The sequence below is a fragment of the Prionailurus viverrinus genome, chromosome C2, assembly GCF_022837055.1.
Source record: "Prionailurus viverrinus isolate Anna chromosome C2, UM_Priviv_1.0, whole genome shotgun sequence".
NCBI classification, from domain to species: domain Eukaryota; kingdom Metazoa; phylum Chordata; class Mammalia; order Carnivora; family Felidae; genus Prionailurus; species Prionailurus viverrinus.
Window position 1 is genome coordinate 63,582,914 of NC_062569.1, and position 18,771 is coordinate 63,601,684.

General features: G+C 45.3%; 1 protein-coding gene across 1 annotated transcript in view; it reads right to left on the reverse strand.

Moving 5' to 3' along the window:
• SLC7A14 (solute carrier family 7 member 14) overlaps nucleotides 1–16,597 on the reverse strand; it is a 69,640-nt gene extending 53,043 nt beyond the window's left edge. Inside the window, exon 1 of the mRNA XM_047875565.1 lies at nucleotides 16,294–16,597. Coding sequence (XP_047731521.1) covers nucleotides 16,294–16,597 — 304 coding nt within the window. The remainder of the gene's footprint in view (nucleotides 1–16,293) is intronic.
• Nucleotides 16,598–18,771: the final 2,174 nt, after the last annotated feature.

The window sequence follows — 18,771 nt, forward strand, 5'->3', positions numbered from 1 at the left end:
TAACTGTGTGGCTGGAGAAAATCATGAAGTACAACGTCGGGGTACAGATGGTGCAGACCACTGGGTGAAAGTTTCCCAATGGGGTTGTTCAGAGTTGGCAAGTCCAGGTCCTTGAGAAATATAGGGGTTCATTTGAGCAGGACAAGAGGGAATAGTGTGATTTTTCATAGCCTGAAACTCAGGTATCCTTTTCAACTTATCAGCTCTTTAAGTATATTGTAAACACGCCCTTCTTTTCATTTTGTCATATCCCTAGTGTTTTGTTTTGTTTCTACGCCCAGAACTATTTTTTTGTTAAATTGACAACCAGCCAGCCTGAATAGCAGTCAAACTTAGGACTTACACATCGAAAATAAGGTTGGGATAAGATACCAAGGGGATTCTTTATTTGAAATATTCTCTATTGATCTCTCGTGTACCCTATAAATGATGCATGGTTTGGAGTTTAGAGAAATTTGGTCCTTTTCGAAGTGGATTTCTTTCCAACTCAGAGAATCTGTGGTTCTATCGCATATAGATATAATCAGCCGGCCTTACATTAAATTCTCCCAGAGAGCCTAGATGGGATGTTGAACTTTCCAAACTGCCTGATATGCTACTGCCATTCATCAAGATAACCTCTACATGTGCTTCCTGTCACTCGAGAACCAGGAGGCGAAGATTCTCCTCCATTCTAAGAGGTGTAGAAGAGAAAGATCCAGCTGGGTGTAGGTGAAAGTTCGAGAAGGATTTCTCCACTCAAGAACTATATTCCCTCCACATTCTGCTAACAAAACAAAACAAAACAAAACAAAACAAAAAACAAAACAAAACATTGTCTACATAAGTACTTTTTAAAATACTTTCACCTGGAAAGATTAAATCTAGAGGTTTTTCACACTTGAATGCCAATTACTCTACTCAGATACAAACAGGTTTTTCCGTTAACATGCAGTTTAACTTACGGACTGATTCCCTAACTGACCTATCAACTAACTTACTGATTTCCCACAATAACTTCTGACTTCCTAATGTCTTTCCTTTAAGTGAGGCACACAGTTAAGTGCCTACTATGTCAGGCACTGAAGTGAATACCAGAGGCATAAATCTCCTGATCTTGAAGCATCTGGATTCCAACCAGGAAAGAGTTTAATAAACAGATGATTCCATGCAGCCAGTTTCAGTACTATCAGTATTTATGAGGTGCTCCGGGAACCCAGTGGGGTGAGCGGCTCTTAGAGAACACGGTCCTTGGTTTCTGGGGAGGTAGTGACGAAGGGGAGGCTTCTGAGCTCATATTGAAGGGCAACTTGGGCTTTTCCAGGCAGAATGAAATGGAAAAGGGTGATCTCAGGCAGATGGAAGGGGGTAGCTGGATGGCACGCGTGGGCTGCTTTGTGGATTGAGGAGGATGAGTCTTGTAGAGGTGAACTGAGGATCAAGTGATTGAAGGAGTGGGATCTTCTTAACAGACTGGGGGAATCTAGCTGAAAGAAGAAAACTGTTCAATCATCTACTTGTCTCGTTTTAAAGCTTTGTCTTGGTTGTAAAAACCTCTTCACACACAAGTGTTCTTTAAGAGTCTCATACATAAATAAGTAAAAGCAAGGTGGCTTTGTTTGAGGAGGGCGTGGGGAGCCTGAGGCTGGTCTGCTCAGGATCCCCCTCATCCCATACCTCCCCAAATGCCAGCCCTCCTCTGTGGACTCACGGGGCCGCACTGAGTGCAGTGTGGGGGGAGCGTGTCACCTGCTCATCAGGGCTTTTCCCTTGATGGTTGATGCAACTGAGCCCCAGACCTGACGTTGCACCTTCAATTAGTGATAGAGCCATGGCTAGAACCAAAGCCTACTGATATGCAGTTCTAGGAGCTCTCCAACTCATCCATTCATCCACAACATTTATAAGGTTCTATCTCTACGCCTCTATGTTAGATTTTAGAGATTTAAAGGTGAGTGGGAAGAATACAGTCCCTTTGTTGTGGGTCTTATAGTCTAGTGGAGAAGACAGACAAAAAAATCCCAACACATTATAATAAAACGAGAAAGGAGATATTAGTCGTGGCGGGGGGATGGGGGAAAATTCATGAGCTGCAAAACTGAGTTCTAAAGTAAGGTCTTTGGACAGCCAGAAGGACTGTCTCTAGGGCAAGAGGTATCCGGAGATATGAGAAGGAGGGGGCGGAGTCTCCAAGAAAACAGTTTGCCAAGCTGCCGCTTCATTCCGGCCTCTGGGATCAGTAACATCGGGAGTGTTGCTCACAAGGTCAATCAGACTCTCTTGGTCACAGACATCAAGCCTGTGCAGTTATTTTGAACATGCGTCTCTCAGTGATTCTCATTCACGAAGTCGGTTCCTCCCGAGTGCCAGTCATCTGCTCTGTCTCCCAGACACAGGATGGAATCAGCCATTGGATGGAACCTGTGCACCACACCAATTAGGCCTGAACAAGTCCTCACCAAATACAACATTTTTGCTGGGATGTTGTTAACTCATTTCTTTGTCCTTTTCTTAGTTTTCTTAAGACATCTTTGTTCTGTTTACAGATTCACAGCCGGGCTAAGACACGACTATATTGCTGTGGGTGATAGCACTGCATAAATGTGGATTGGGAGTGGGCTACCGGGAGAAATCACAGGACCTCAGAGAGAAATAGAGTGTGGATTCTCTCGGAAACATTTGTTTCCTTTGTGACACCGGATTCCAGATGGCAAGTAATGAAGTATCACCATCATTGCTGTTGCCCTTGAGAAGCAGGCTGCTGGATTCTCAGAGACATCTATCTCTTCAGTCCCCCGGTTTGTGGGACCCTGTGATCCCTGCCCCTGTGTCCTCTTTCCAATGCTCTTGATTAGCCAAGAAAATTGTGCATTTCTTTTCCCAGGAGAAACCCATCAGGCTGTCTCTTCCTCTCACCTCCCTGCTCCTGTCTCATCTACCTGAGGAACCCTGGTCACTCCATCACCTGTCAGGGAAGTCCAGGCAGTTCTAACAAATGCGTCTGGAAGAAAAGCAATTTGTCTGGGAACGCCCATTTCTTTGCGTCTAAGAAGAGACATCATTTTTCTGCCAAAGCAGGGACTTAGGGGGACAGTAGGAGCCTGTGTTCAGAGGATGGGTAGCATCTTTGATCAGGGTGTGTGTGACACTATTCGTTACTGAACCTGACAGGGCTCCAATTAAAGTTGGGTTGGGGAAAAGAGGGCTCGCTGGGTCCCTAAACCAGAGCACCAATCTGTCAACACCTACACAGAGAGGAAAGAAGCTGTTCTCATAGTCAGAGAAGTGACCCCTAAGACATGTCGAGGAAGTTTCATAATTTACTGATTAAATGTGACCAGACTATCTGTGAAAAGACTTTAAAGGTTTGTCGGAGGTACGATTTCCATAGCATGATGGATTAGAGTATTATATTGTGTGGCCATGCTATTGTTAATTATCATCATTAGTGCATACTAGTTTTATTGCTTTATCAAATGATGATGGAGACGGTAATAATAATAACACTCGTGGTTGCTTTCAACGAAGTGACCCACAGGCTTAGCTGTTCCTTGATCCCATATTCTGACCCAGATTGGTCCCTCTTCATTGCTGAGGTGGCAGGTGGACGGGGACAGCTCTTTTCTCTGCTGCTAACATTTCTATGTAGGTGACCTCAGGGTAATGTCAAAGGCAGCCTCGGAGGGAAAAAGAAGTTACAAAAGAGAAAGGCACCTGGTTGTTGGCATCTACCTGCGCCAGGCCCATTGTACACAGTTTTTCATCTGATGCCCAGGTAAGCTGTAGGCAAATGACGAGGCCAACATCAGCAGCCCGTCTCTGGCTTTAGGAGAAGCAGTGAGTGTCACAGGAGCGACACAGCATCTGGAGAGAGGTCTAGAGAGTGGTTTTGACAGCTAAATGAGATAATGCACACACATCACTTTGCCCAGTGCTGGCACACAGTAAGTGTCTAATAAATGGCAACTGAAGTTATTGCTAACTGTGGCCTTGAGTAAGGCACCCGGTTCACTGGGCGTTAGTTTCCCCATCTGGACAGTGGCGATGGTGATCCCTGCTGTGAGGTTGCCATGGGTCTGCAAAGGAGCACACGTTCTGGAGTGTGGTGGGCACTCCGGCAGTGGGAGCAATGGCAATTATTACCGAGGAGGAAAGGGAATCGCACAGACTTTCTTAGCAGTAGCCTCCTGAGTGTTTCTGCAGGAACCTTTTCCTTGGGGATGGGAGAGAAGAGGTTGGAAGCAAGAATAGTTGGCTCATGGTTTTAGAGAGTCAGCGTTGGCAGGGATATCAGAAATCATCTGGAGTCTAGACCAAGCCCTACGTGTGCCCAATTCACTTCTTGATGGATGCTTTGGTTCTTTTTTTTTCTCCTCTAATTCACTTCTAAATGAGAACGTGGAAAAGTTCCTTCTTAGGTTTTAAACCTTTAATCTGGAAACACATGTTCTTTTCCCGCGAGTCCAGCTGGACGTTGTGAGGGTGGAGAGAAATTTCCCGCTTTCTTGCTCAACCTTTCTTCATGAGGCCTCTGGCCCGGTTCAGATGACTCTGATAACCGGGCTAGAAAGACTTTGTACAGAAAGGAGAGAACAGGGGTCAAGGGACAGCCAGCAATTCTCGTGCACCCAGGTATTTTCCAGCTCACCACTCCCCAGGAGTAGGCAGTGTCCCCATTTCTAAAGCAGATGAAAGTGGCACCAACAAGGATGACAGACCTAAGAAGCTCTGTGAGGGGACCAGGCCATCCCTCCCTGCCCTGAGGACTTAGTGGGAGGGGGTCAAAGCTGAGTCCTAAGAGAACACACATGAGCCCTTGTGTGGCTCCTCGGCCCAGCTCATGGGCAGGTGGGACCGGGTTCCCCCGGGGATGGGCTGCATTCTCAGCAGATGCCCGGGAGCATGAGACATGCTGAATCTCTCACGGGCCTGGATCTATTCTCCGTAGAGGACCTTCCCAGAGACATGAGACACCCTTCATTTAAAAAGAGGGGTGCCATCTCCGTTTTCCCAGACAGGGCTAGTATGCAGGGAGGGCGGAGCAGGGCCAGGGACTAGGGATTTAGGGGACCTAGCAATGTGAGGAGGGACACCAAGTGCACAGAGCCAGTGCCTGGCACCTGCAGAACTTCCGAGCCGCTGTGCACGAAGTCTGCTTTGTCCCGGGTGAGGCCTCTTCACGCTGTCTCATCAGTCCTGCCTTACTCACTTCTAGCACCCATTCCAGTGCTTCAATACCCCTTGTTCAGAAAGAGTACTTCGTCACGGGACCCTGTTTAATTTCCTTAAGGGCACTTACCACAATTTGTAGTTAAATGTATCCATGTACTTGTTTTCTAAGGCACAGCCTGCCTGTACGTTTTGAAGCACAATCTTTTGGAAGGGGGTTATCCTGGTAGAGATGAGAATTGCTCTTGGGAATATACCTTCAGATGCAAAAGAATGCTCTTTGTGGAAGGTCCATCTGGAGAAAGGGTGAATAGGAGGCAGGCCCGCTGGGTCTTTTGCTAGGTGTGCACCAAGGGGCTTCAGAATCTGAAAGATGGGTGCTCATTTGCACTAAGAACCAACCTAGCCTTGTTAGGTTGGAGATCTGGCTAATAGTGTTGGCAGTAGTAATAATCTGGGCAAATTTACTGAGCATTTACTACGTGCACCGGCTCTACTAAGCACTTTACATACACAATCTTCCCAAGGAGAAACTATTATTATTTCCATTTACAGATGATGAATCTAAGATCTAAATGGGCTATGGTGCAGACATGAGAGGGAGGTCAGCAGGCACAGGGTGAGGCCACTCACAGGTAGAGGTGATAGCCTGGGGTCTCTGCCACCTGCTAGCTGTGCCGAGGGCTGAGGGCTCAATACCGTGGCCCACCTGTAACTTCGGGCAACCTGTTTGGGAAGGTCTAGGTTAAGCATGTTTCCCAAGTCACACAGGTTGTAAGTAGCAGAGCAGGGCTTGAAGTGAGGGAGATCCATTCCAGGGACTAAGTGCCTCTGGCGCCTGGCTGCTACATGGGGTTGGAAAGTGCCTGTGGAAAGTTGAGACATTGTGTCTTTCTTTACAGATCTTTCCCCTCCCTGGGTTCTTTTGTTGTCCTCACACAGGCAATCTAATCTGAACTGTTCCTTTTGCAGAGGAAGAAACTGAAGTCAAGAGGTCAGCGTCCCGAGCTGCTGAGAAACAGAGCTGGAACTAGGACTCGGATGTGCCGACTTCTGTCCTGGGCCCTGTGGTCTCTTGCAGTGCTCATGACTATTTCATGCGGCCTTGTCTTGTTTCTTCGTATGGATGTTGAGCCCTTTGTCTCCTGGTTTCTTTCCTGTGTTCTGCAGCACAGCGGCTGTGCTGAGCCCAGAGCAGGTGACCAGTCCCTCCCATGGCCATGCTAGCTGCCCTTGCTCTGCACTGTCTACTCTAGCAGGTGCTGTACAAGATGTAAAACAAGCCCGGTCCTCCTCGGTTTGCTGGAGGAAGCTCATTTCAGAATCAGCAATTTGAGAGCCTTGTAAATTTTTATTAAAATGCGCTCACCTTCTCTGAACTGGTAACTGACATCCTTCCTACAGGACTGTCAATCCAGCTCTGTATAGAAGAGTTACATGAACTTCACAACACCCTTCTCATTGCTGACAGGTGACAGAAAGGTGCTGAGCTTAGAAAGCATTTTCATGACCTGGGTTACAGAAGTTACGATCTAGAAGAGTGCTCAACTGATCAATAGAACAGAGTGAGCTGCAGGCTCTTTTGAGACCTCAGTAAGGGTGAGAGTTTCCTTGATTCATTTGATTCTCTTTGGTGAGTTTTTAAATTTGGGGGATGTGTCTGCATGAAGCAGGTTAGGGGTAATAGCCTTTGGAACCAGGCAGAATCAAATTTAGATTCAGCCCTCGCCACTGACTGCCTTATGGGCCTGGATAAGTCACCATACCTCTCTGGGCCTCAGTTTTATCATCTGCAGAATAAGTATACAGTATCACTTATTTTGTAGGATTCATTGGGAGGATTTTGCAGCTGTGTGCAGCTAAAGCCAGGCACATGAAGTCCTCAGTGCTTTAGCTGTTATGATTAGCCATAAAATGGGGACACTAATAGTGTCTCTCCCTCCCAGTAGGGAGGTTGAGAGCATTAAATGAGGTAATATATGCACAGTTCCTGGGGCACAGTATTTGATTAATAACAATAAAAATAATAGTAATAATAATTAATAACATTTGTCACGTGCTTCCTAAGCTATGGCTTAGAGACTTCACAAACATCGGGGGAGCTGCTATCATTATTAAGAGTTCGACATAGAGCTGTGTGTTTGGACAATATTTTGGAGAGCTAGTTTTCCAGAAGCTTGAAGACTGGCACGTATCTGTTCATCTTTGCCTTTCCTTTCTGTCCTTTCAGTGTTTCTACCTCTCCCCTCACCAGGGTGGCTGAGAGCAGTGCTCAGGTATGTTTGGGCAAACGCATAGATGCAAGCTTGTGAAATGAATGAGTGATCCTAGATCACTGAGAACGACCAGCAGTGCAAAAGGACCCACCCTCCTGTGTCCACCTCTCTAGTCTGGCTTCAGTTTGAGGAGGGGAAAACGGTTTGTTCTGAAAAACAAGACAAGGGAACTGAGCAGACTATCTATATAGACTCTGAATCTTTAGAAATCTTCCTTGGTCATGAAAATCCAGCCTGAGATGAATATTGGAGTGAGGATATTCTGCTGAAGCCTGGTGAAGGCCCAGCCCAGAGGGTGGGGAGCTTTGCCTGTGGGGAAGGCATCTGCTTGACAGAACTCTGTGCCCCTTACCGCCTTCCCAGGGATTCTGTTCCCACACTCTCACGTGATGATGGATTAGAAGATGCCAAAGAGTGAATGAGGATGGCAGGAAATACAAATGATAAATGCTAGCGCTAAACCATAAACTAAGAATGCCAAGAAAATGCTACTCAGCATGTTGGCCTGTATTGCCTTAAATTTTTTTTTTCAATGTTTATTTGTTTTTGAGAGAGAGAGAGAGAGAGAGAGAGGAAAATGAGTGGGGGAGGGGCAGAGAGAGGGAGACACAGAATCTGAAGCAGGCTCCAGGCTCTGAGCTGCCAGCACAGAGCCCATGGGGCTCGAACTCACAAACTGTGAGATCATGACCTGAGTCAAAGTCAGACTGAAGTCAGACCGACTGAGCCACCCAGACGCCCCCAGTATTGCCTTTTAAATGGTTGGCTTCAAAGATCTCAGAGGCACTTGCTGAAATGGAAGACTGTGAGTTCTGGAGTCCTGCAGGCTGAGGTTGGAGTTCTGGCCCTGCCACTAAATATCTGCCTGCCTCTCAGGAAGTGACTTTAACTTCTGACTGTCTGGCTCCTCCAGCTGAGGGAGGAGATAAAGTCACTCTTCGCCCCACTGTGTCCGTGGGGCTGCGCGGGAGCCCCACCTGCGGCATTCTGCACACATGCGTTCATTCACTGCCCCTGGTGGCATTCTGTGGAGGTCCCCTTTCCTTGGGTTTTCTGTTTCTACTTTCACTTTCTGTCACCAGAACTGTGCTGTAAATCCGTTATTCTAATGACATTATTTCAAAAACACTCTCATGTGTTACGTCTTTTCTCAGCTACAGAGAGCATTTATCCCTCTCCCCCCATCCTCCCTTGTCCACCCATGTCCGCATCCTCTCCATCTGAAGCTTCCTTCTGATCTCCACTCATGGTCTCTTGCCTGTTTTGTACAACTGCATGGCCAGTTTCTTCACCCCTACTCTCTCTCCACCGTATTAATACATTACAGATCTTGTCACGTTGCTCAACTTCTCTGCCGAACAAGTGATCTCCAACCTTCTTGCTTGGCCCCCACGTCTCTCCCTTAAGAACCCACTTTGTTTAATGAATTATCTTGATGGGACATTTTGGTTAGGGGACAATAGTCTTTGGAGTATGGTGGGGATGAACTTGTAGAGAGATAGAGAGATAGTATACTGCTCTGGATAAGATATGGACAAGGGTTTTAGGGCTTGACAGGGAGCAACAAGGGAAAAGAAGGTGAGATTGAAGGAGAAAAGCTGCCCATTAATGGTGCTGGAGGCTGGACCCAAGGAAAAGAGAGAGTCTGTGGACTTGTTTAAAGGCAGGGAGAATTGGAATCCTACATTCAATTAGAAGTTTGTGGTCTGCTGGGATGGACTGTATTATAGCTCCCATCTCTGGCCCAAACTTTCTTTCTTTTTTTTTTTTTCAATATATGAAATTTATTGTCAAATTGGTTTCCACACAACACCCAGTGCTCATCCCAAAAGGTGTCTGGCCCAAACTTTCTATAAAGCCCACTGCACATTCAATTTTGTCTGGCGGATATTTGGGGAGAGGAGGGATTGGAGTTCATCTGGTTGCATGATGAGGTAAAGAAAATGGGCAGAAGCTAATGAAATGCAGAATGGAGACGAAGACTCCATGGGAGCGGAGATTCAGAGTCAGCAGAACTAGGAAAAAGTAAGCCTTGAACTCCCTAGGTTTATTGAGGGGGACTCTAGATTTTCCGGTTGTATGTTACTGGGAATTAGAACCAATTTTATTTAAATATTTCAGAACAACTTGACCTCAGCAAGATGGAGGGCTTAGAGGTTATGCACCCACTATAGATGTGGCAGTGACAGCCAGTTTTCCTGTTCTTCCCCATCGACACAGCCCCTGTGATACTGGGGTTGGCAATATACCCTGTCTGAAGACTATACTTCCCAGCCTTCCTTGTGGCCAAGTGTACAAGTTTCAGCCAATTGTAAGTTATAGAGAAGGATTTCTGAAGAAGTTTCTTTTTTTTTTTTTTTCAACGTTTATTTATTTTTGGGACAGAGAGAGACAGAGCATGAACGGGGGAGGGGCAGAGAGAGAGGGAGACACAGAATCGGAAACAGGCTCCAGGCTCTGAGCCATCAGCCCAGAGCCTGACGCGGGGCTCGAACCCACGGACCGCGAGATCGTGACCTGGCTAAAGTCGGACGCTTAACCGACTGCGCCACCCAGGCGCCCCTGAAGAAGTTTCTTAAAAGGGGACTGAGGGGCACCTGGGTGGCTCAGTTGGTTAAGCGTCCGGCTTCAGCTCAGGTCGTGATCCCACGGTTAGAGGGTTTGAGCCCTGCATTGGGCTCTGTGCTGACAGCTCGCAGCCTGGATCCCGCTTCGGATTCTGTGTCTCCCTCTCTCTTAGCCCCTCCCCTGCTTACACACACACACTCTCTCTCAAAAATAAACCAACATTAAAAAAACTTAAAAAAGGAGGGGGACAGAAATATGGGAAATGACCTGCTTCAACTGTCTGTTCTCCTTCCTGACTTCTGGAGCTCAAATGTACCAACTGGAGCTCCAGCAGCCATCTTGGGGCTTGAAGTCATCTTGAGGATGGAAGGCAAGCATCCTCATCGTTAGAACCAAAGATGAAGGGGCCTGAGTCCCCATGACTGCAGAGCCACAATACCAGCCTCCTTCGGGATTCTTTCTACACAGGAAAGAAGTGAAATTGTCTCTCATTTTTAGTTTTGTTTTGTATGTGATGGAATCTGACCCTAATCCGCTACCACAGTAGCCGGTTAGCAGCAAGGTGATTAAGATTTGGCCCTGGAGTCAGGGTGCTTTCACTCTATTCCTTGCTCTGTCACCTCTTAATCAGGTGCCTTAAGCAAGTTACCAAACTTTTCACAAGGCTCTGTTTTCTCCATCTGTAGTATGAGGATAATGACACCACTTATCACGTAGAGTTGATGTGAAGGTTAAGTAAAATAATGTGTTAAGCACTTAGAACTCTTTTGGTATATAGTAAGGGCTCAATAAATAGTAGCTACTGCTGCTGCTATTATTTCTTTTCTTTTTTTAAAATACTTTTTTATGTTTATTTATTTTTGAGAGAGAGAGACAGGGGACCATGAGCAGAGGAGGAGCAAAGAGAGAGGGAGACAGAATCCGAAGCAGGCTCCAGGCTCTGAGCTGTCTGCACAGAGCCTGATGAGGGGCTCAAACTCATGAACCGTGAGATCATGACCTGATCTGAAGCCGGGTGCTTAACCGACCGAGCCATCCAGGTGCCCCTGCTGCTTTATTTCTATTATTACTACTATCATTGCCATAGTTACCTATCAGATTAGGTGTTCATCTGCGTCAATAAACAATGGGTCCTTTAGAGTAGAAACAATCTCTTATTTGTTTTTGGTACTGCCCCAGAACTGGTAGATAGTGGGTATACAATACATCTGTACTGAACCACGTCTTATTAGATTTTTGTCAACTATTTCTTAGGAGTAGATGATAGAAATTACTGGTTTCATGCATCAGACTGGGGACTGATGTGATGTATGCACACTGTCACTTAATCCCTACCAAAACCATTTGAGCTACAGGCCTTAAGCGTTACTGTAGGGTCCACGTGAGCTTAGGAGTCATTCAGACCTACATTCTATTTAAGGTTCAATTTTAATAATATTAAGAGAGAACTGGAAATAAACTTAGGAAAAAAAGCCAAAGCAGGCATCCTCACTCAAGTTCATAGGAGGCTCTTAGAACTTTGAATGGCCCAGTGTCACTGGCATGGTGGCTTTGCTTTGTGTTTCCTCCTAAGTCAACTGAATTAGAGAACCTCTGTAAGCCATCCTGCTTCTGTCCCTCAGTGTCTCAATAACGTTATAGGTGGGAATCATAAAGGAACACGATTTCTCCTATCTGGTTGATTCGATCTGGTGTATTCAAAGGGTGTTTTAGGTCTGGTATGGGCATGGGGCCTGCTGAAAGGGTAGATAATACTCTATGGACAAAGGGTAAAGGTTACAGCACAAGCTGCTTCCTCTGATAACTTTCTATCCACCTGTGATAGGGCTGTGGGTGGTTACAGTGTTGGGGCATTACTGGCAGGAGCACCTGGGGAGGTTATTGTAACTTTGTGTCTTGTCAAATTGTAGAGGAAGTGGCTTTCTCCCTTAGTCAGATTTGTTTCAGGTTATAGGCTGGTTTGCATGGCATGGGTGATGATGCCACAGGGCCATGAAAATCACTTAAGAATCTGCTATCTGCTGGCCAAATAACTTGTATCTGTTTTTTTAAATTTTCTTAATGTTTACTTATTTTTGAGAGCGTGCACATGAGAGAGAGAGAGAGAGGAAGGAACAGAGGAGGGGAAACACAGAATCCGAAGCAGGCTCCAGGCTCTGAGCTGTCAGCACAGAGCCCGACACAGGGCTTGAACTCATGAACTGCGAGTTCATGTCTTAAGCTGAAGCCACCCAGGCGCCCCAGCTTATATCTTAACATCTATATTCTATTTTCGTAGGTCATAGCTGCAGCAGAAGTTAAGTTTTGGTCCCTATGACAGAGTAATTCTTAACTCTGGCTCCACATTCGAATCCTCTGAGGCTTGTAAAAAAAAATACGATTCCCCAGGTTCTGCCCCAGTCCAACTGAATGAGAATCTCTGGGGGTGGAACCTGGGCATTTTTAAAAAGAAATCAACAAATTAAAAGAAAACTAAAAGATGAGCCATAAACTGGGAGAAAATATTCACAAAACCACATATCTGATAAAGGACTTGTATCTAGAATATATTAGAAAAATTTAAAAGTTAGTAATAAGAAAATGAAGAACCCAATTAAAGAATGGGCAAGTGATTTGATCACTTCACCAGAGAAGATAGATGGCAAACAAGCACATACAAACATGTTTGAAATATTAGCAGTTAGGGAAGTGCAAATGAAAACCACATTGAAATACCCTCCTTCACCTTTTAAAATGGCAAACAAACAAAGCAGCAACACAAAGCAACACCTGACAATTCTGAGGGCTGGCCAGGAACAGAGCAACTGGAAATCAAAGGCATGGCTGGTGGGAATGAAAAAGAATACAATCACTTTGGAAAAGAGTTTAGCGGTTTATTTTGAAGTTAAACCTACACCTAACACACAATCCAGCACTTCTATCCCTAGGTATTTACTCAAGAGAACTGACAACCTGTGTTCACACGAAAACCTGTACACAAATGTTTATAATGGCTTTGTTTATAACGGCCCCAGACCGGAAACCACCAAATTCCATGTTCAACTAGTAAATGGATAAATAAACTGTAGTATATCCATACAATGGGATACTACTCAAAAATAAAATGGAACGACCCACTGATACATACAATATGAATAAGCCTTCAATGTATCATACTAAGGGACAGAAAACAAACTCAAAATGTTACATACTGAGTGTTTCCGTTTATATGACATCTTGGAAAAGGCAAAAGCATAGGGACAGAAAACAGATTAGTGGTTGCCAGGGGTTGGGGGTGGAGGTGAGGAGCGTTGCAAAGAGGTAACATGAAGGAATTATTTGGGGATGATGGGATGCTTCTGTATCTTGATTATATGGAGGTTACACAATGATATGCGTTGGTCAAACTCACAGAGTTGTATATTTAAAAGGGTAGATTTTACTGCATGTAATTATAACCTTTCTCTGCCAAACCACGATTTGAAAAAATAAGCTCCCCAGGTGATTTAAATTCATAGTCCGTGCTGAAAACTATTGCCGGTATAACAAATTTGAACCTAGGTTCTGTTATTGAAATTTCAGCTTTCTCGTATGTGAAAGTAATAAAACCCACCTTGAAGGGGTATGCTGCCTCTTAAATGTGTTAATGTATGGCAAACTCTGAACACAGGGCTTGGCACACGATGATAAGAACGACGTGTGGAGGGCCGTGTACCAGGCCCTGTGGCTGGCGCTCACTGGCGTCACGAATCGTCACAGGAACTCTGCGAAGGCGGTGACATGATGGCCGTTTTCAAAGCGGAGAAACTGAGGCTCAGAGAAGTGATGGAACTTGCTCAAGGTCTCACGGCCAGTTAGCGGCGGAGCCAGGTCTAATTTTAACATCACTGATCGCTGTACCACTTCCAAAATCTCAGCTTCGAACATCCCGCTCTTTGGCTACACGTCTATCTTTCTCGCGCACTTTCTCAGTGTTTGCAATGGTGTCCTCAGAGTTGAGCCAGGTTTTGGTTAAGGTCAGAGGGAGGAAGGAGCAGGTGTTAAAAAGTCTGAAGGCAGAGGGGAGCTTGATTATCGTGAGGCAGAAAGTGGTGGCAAGTTTGGTCAAGGGAGACGCGACACCAGGATGATGACACAGGAGTGGAAAGAAGGCAGCAGGGGGGGACTTCCTTTAGTTTAGTGACAAAGGATCACAGAATGAGACACCTGGTTGAAGACTTCTGTTATAAAAATGCTAATTTTGGCACAAGTTATTTGGGCCCAGGCTCTAGCTGGGGCCTGTAGGAGAATTCTGGCTGGCCTCAGTCACAGAGTGTAGAGAAGTGTTGTGGATGCAGCCACATGTGGAGGGGGGGGGGTGTCTCTCCTTGGGGGAGAGACAGAGTTTTCTTTTGGTGCCTGGTGCAGTGGTGAAGGTACCAGTTACTGGGCAGTTCCAGGGCTTTCAGTGGACCGGGCCGGTGGTGAAACAACCAACCAAAACAGACAAACTCTACCTGGAGCCTTTGCCAATTTTTGTGGTGTAAATACTCCTGCTGTAGCCAATTCCAAGTTAACAACATAACCTTGCGGAGATGCAAAGGTGGGGAGAGGTGTGCACAATGAGGGATCTTGGCAGCCGGGGCAAGCTAGCTCCAGCACAGTGCTGGCCGGGTCTCCTCCGCAGGAGCAGCAGAAAAGTCTGGGTTATATAGCATCATGGGCACCTTGGCAGGGGGGCAGTTTCCCAGAATGCAACTGAACCTTGTGCTGGTTTCTAAATGTAATGTAGCACTGTGAAGGATAAGATGTGGGTGATTTGCTTGCAGGAATCATTGTGGTTTGGGGATGGGGTCATAAAAGGACGGGTCAAGAGGAGAAAGGGCAGTATGCATTAACTAGGCGGGACTCTTAGCCACCTGCCCTGTGCCTTCGATGGGAGCCCTGTTTATATGTCTGCCTTTTATCCCACTATCACTATTTTGGTCTGTATGCAAACACTTCTAGGTCTCTAGATTTATGGTGAATAGGAATCTGGCAACTTCCTCCAAATAATTTCTTTGCCAAGTAAGTTTGAAAATGAACACAATGAGGTTAATAGCATTTGAGGTATCCACAAAATTCATCCGTGGGAATGATTTATTTTCATCTCTAAGAAAAAAAGTTCTCTTTTCTGAAGGAAATTATTAGGCTATTCATGCATATTAGAGAATAACTTCAGGAAAAGGGATAGTTGTAACACCAACAGGAAAGTAAGCCATGATGGGAGATAAATAAAATCAGTCTGGAAACATTTCTGCCATTAAGTTAAAAAAGATGTCAAATATAAACTAGCGCACTTTCTGGTTGTGTGTTCCTGGTCCACGCACACCCCGTGGATGGGGGCTGTTCAGTCTGGATATACAATATGAATGTAGAACTTTTCCTGTGATGATGTGCATTTGTACACAGAAATCCTGATATACCCTAGCATTCTTGCTTCTGAAGCTTTGGAAGAGACCATGCATTCCCTGCCAGGATGTGAGTTGAGCCACCTGATTCACCACCAAAACCCCAGCAAAGCCTCGGGCTTGCACAATATTATGATCAGGAAGCAGGAAGCGTTGTTTCCTTCTTTTTCAAGTTACCTGTTTACCCATTCCTGGCAAGATACTGTGGACCATAGCTCAAGAGACAAGGAGGGAAGAGGGAAAGGAAAATAGAAGAGCCGTTTCACAAATTATCAATACGTAAGTCGTGGCACCTTATTTAAAAAAAAAATGAGTTCTATGATTCTTTCTCAAGGAAAGAGATAATGCTCGTTGAACCACCTCTGTAGAATACAATCTGTTGAAGTGCTTGTGGCAGATGGTGTGTTGTGATTCTCATGATGGCTTTACATTTCCTAGCTTGCTTTCCTCCTGCTTGGGTGTCACAATGCCAGTTTTTGGCTCATCAAGTCCCAATCACATCAGATTTAGTGACTTGTCATTTTGCTACTCTGCCTATCCTTTAGGTATTATTTATAATCCTAGCTATATCCACATCTCCACCAAGGGATTGACCTATCCTCCATTGAAAGGGAGAGTTATAATAAAAACGGAGCCATTAGGACATGACAGGGAAAGAGAAATTGGGAGAAGCTGGGCACCAGAATAATTAGTTGTATAGAAAAACCAGAGAAAAAGGAAGCTATATAATTGAGCCTTGAACTCCCTGGCAGTCAAGGCAAAAAAGGAGCCCGATGACCTCTTTGGTGACACTTCTTACATCTCACCATTCAATATTCTAGAAGAGCGGGATGAGCGGTAACAGACTGGCAAGTGCACTTTCCATGGGCCTTTCACTGTACTGAGGCACTTACCTGATAATATGGACGCAACAGCTGCAATGATGAAGGACACAATGACACCAGGTCCTGCCATTTCCTTGGCCACCAGACCAGACACCACGTACATCCCTGTGCCCACGCAGCTGCCAACGCCAAGTGAGATGAGGTCCATGGTGGTGAGCACCTTGGCTAGCTTGGTGCCATGGGTTGTGGTGGCCCCAGTTCCCTCCAGCATCGACTCCACTGGTTTGGTGCGCAGGATCCTGGAGTGCATGGCATACCAGGCCGCCCCCCACTGCACCCGCCGGGGGTCCAGGGAGGCAAGGAAGCCACTCATCCTGTGTGAGAGGGGTTACGGTGAAGGTCAACTGAAGGAAGCGAGCTATGGAAGCCTTAGTGGATGCTTCTGGAACTCATCTAGTGAATGGGGATCTTCTTTTTAGGAAAGGTCCAGAGGGACCCAAAGCAGTCTTCTCCTGGGCATGAATGTCTGCAGGAAAAACACAAGAAAGAAGAAGATGAGACCAGGCAGGAGGAACAAATTTTCATTTGGAGGTCAGTATACTGAACTGGTCGAACTGGTCTATCTTGTGTTCTCATAATGCAGAAGGGGTGCATTTCCCCCTTTGTGTCTCCTCCAGTCCTAAATAACAATCTGTTATTTGCACTGTGTCCCCAAGTCATTCTGAAGAAGATGGTCTGAGTCAGGGCTCTGCTACTTATTGCTGTAGGACCTTGGATAAGTTATCTCATTTCTCTGTGCTTCAGTTTCATCTGTATCATGGGGATAATAGAGCCTCCTGCCTAGTGTTGATGTGAAGATTAGATTAGCATCTAAACAGAGCATAAGATAATACCTGCCACATGGAAAATGCCCACTTGTCCAAATTCTTAAGTGCTTCCTACCTGACTCTGCCAAGGCCTGGTCTGTGATTTGGGGCATATTCTTTGGGGACACAATATCCTCTTTTTTTAAAATATAAGGATGTAAAATTAGATTTTTGACTCTTAAGAGAGACAGTCCCACCCATGGAGTTCTTTTGGAACTTTGTTCTCAAATGAAATGAGAAGGTTTTGAACAATTTTTTTGCTCTCAGAGATTGAGAAAGGGGGAGGTGTTCCTTGCATTTGGTGGGTGAGCCCCAGAGATGCTAACTGGGTGGGATGGTGTCATCCAATTTTCAGTGATCTCACAGACATTCCTGTAGGTGAAAATTCTGGTTATGATGATCTAAACCTAAAACCTAGTTTTAAAAAATGTTTTATTTATTTTTTGAGAGTGCAAGCGGGGGAGGGGCAGAGAGCGGGGGACCGATGATTGAAGCAGACTCTGCACTGACCTCAGCGTGAGCGCGATATGGGGCCAGAACTCAAGAAGCGGGCGATGGTGACCTGAGCTGAAGTCAGACGCTCAACTGACTGAGGCATCCAGGTGCCCCAAACTTAATTCTCTTTTATATATATAAACATATGGGGGTTTTCAGGGATGGTTTTAAAATACTAGTACGTTGACTTTTCCAGGAATGCAACTATAGAGTAAATTGAAGGATGATTGTAAATTCTTTAGTTTGGAACCAAAAAGGAGTTCTTCACTGCTTCTGAAACTCAAGGCCACCTTCCAGCACCACCCATGGTACTGCATCTCACATGCACACCTACCATTTGGAATTGGCACACGCACAGGGATTCTTAATATAGTGAGAGCATCTGACAGCCCCATGTGTGCTTGCTGGAGTGTTTACATACTGAAATATGTTACATATAGGCAGGTTTTTCATGCATTTTGCTTCAGGATATTAAAGAGAGGTATAATAAATCTTCAATACAGAAAAGAGGCGCTGGGCCTGATAGAACCGGGAACTACTATATTAGACCGTTTCCAAAGTTTTGACAAAGTGGAGAATATCAAGATGATAAGAAACTACGAAGCCAAGAGCTTTTTACAATTCTATAAAGAAATTCTAGAGTACATCTGAACATTGCTTCCAAGAACTGTGCTGACAAGCCTAGGACATTTACATTTACGAGAAGTACCAGCCCATGTAATCTACCAATATGATTAATTAATACTGCTTAGCACTTAATGTAACACTCGTCTGCTTCTAAAGGCTTTGCAAACGCAACCTTAATTAGAAGAATCGGGGGAAATGTGGCAGTTTGGTTCACAGGGGTTGGGTGATGATAGATCTAATGGTTTAATTTCCTCCTAGATTTGACAATGTTGCTTCATGCTGTGTTTTAATTCTTGACCATAGCTTAAATATCACTATAGTTGGAGAGTGCCATTGTATATGGCAGAGTCATTTCAGAGCCTGAAGTGTCAGCGGTTTTGTTTTTTTTTTTTTAAAGATTTCCAGATTCGTGAGAAAACATGTCACATATATCCCAGCAAGACTGCAAGGACAATTGCTTCACTTGAGCTCTTGTGGGAACTTAATGTACATATCTATTTAATTTCAACTCAGCATGTACCAAGCATCTGTTATGTGCCATGCATGGTCTTAGGCTTGG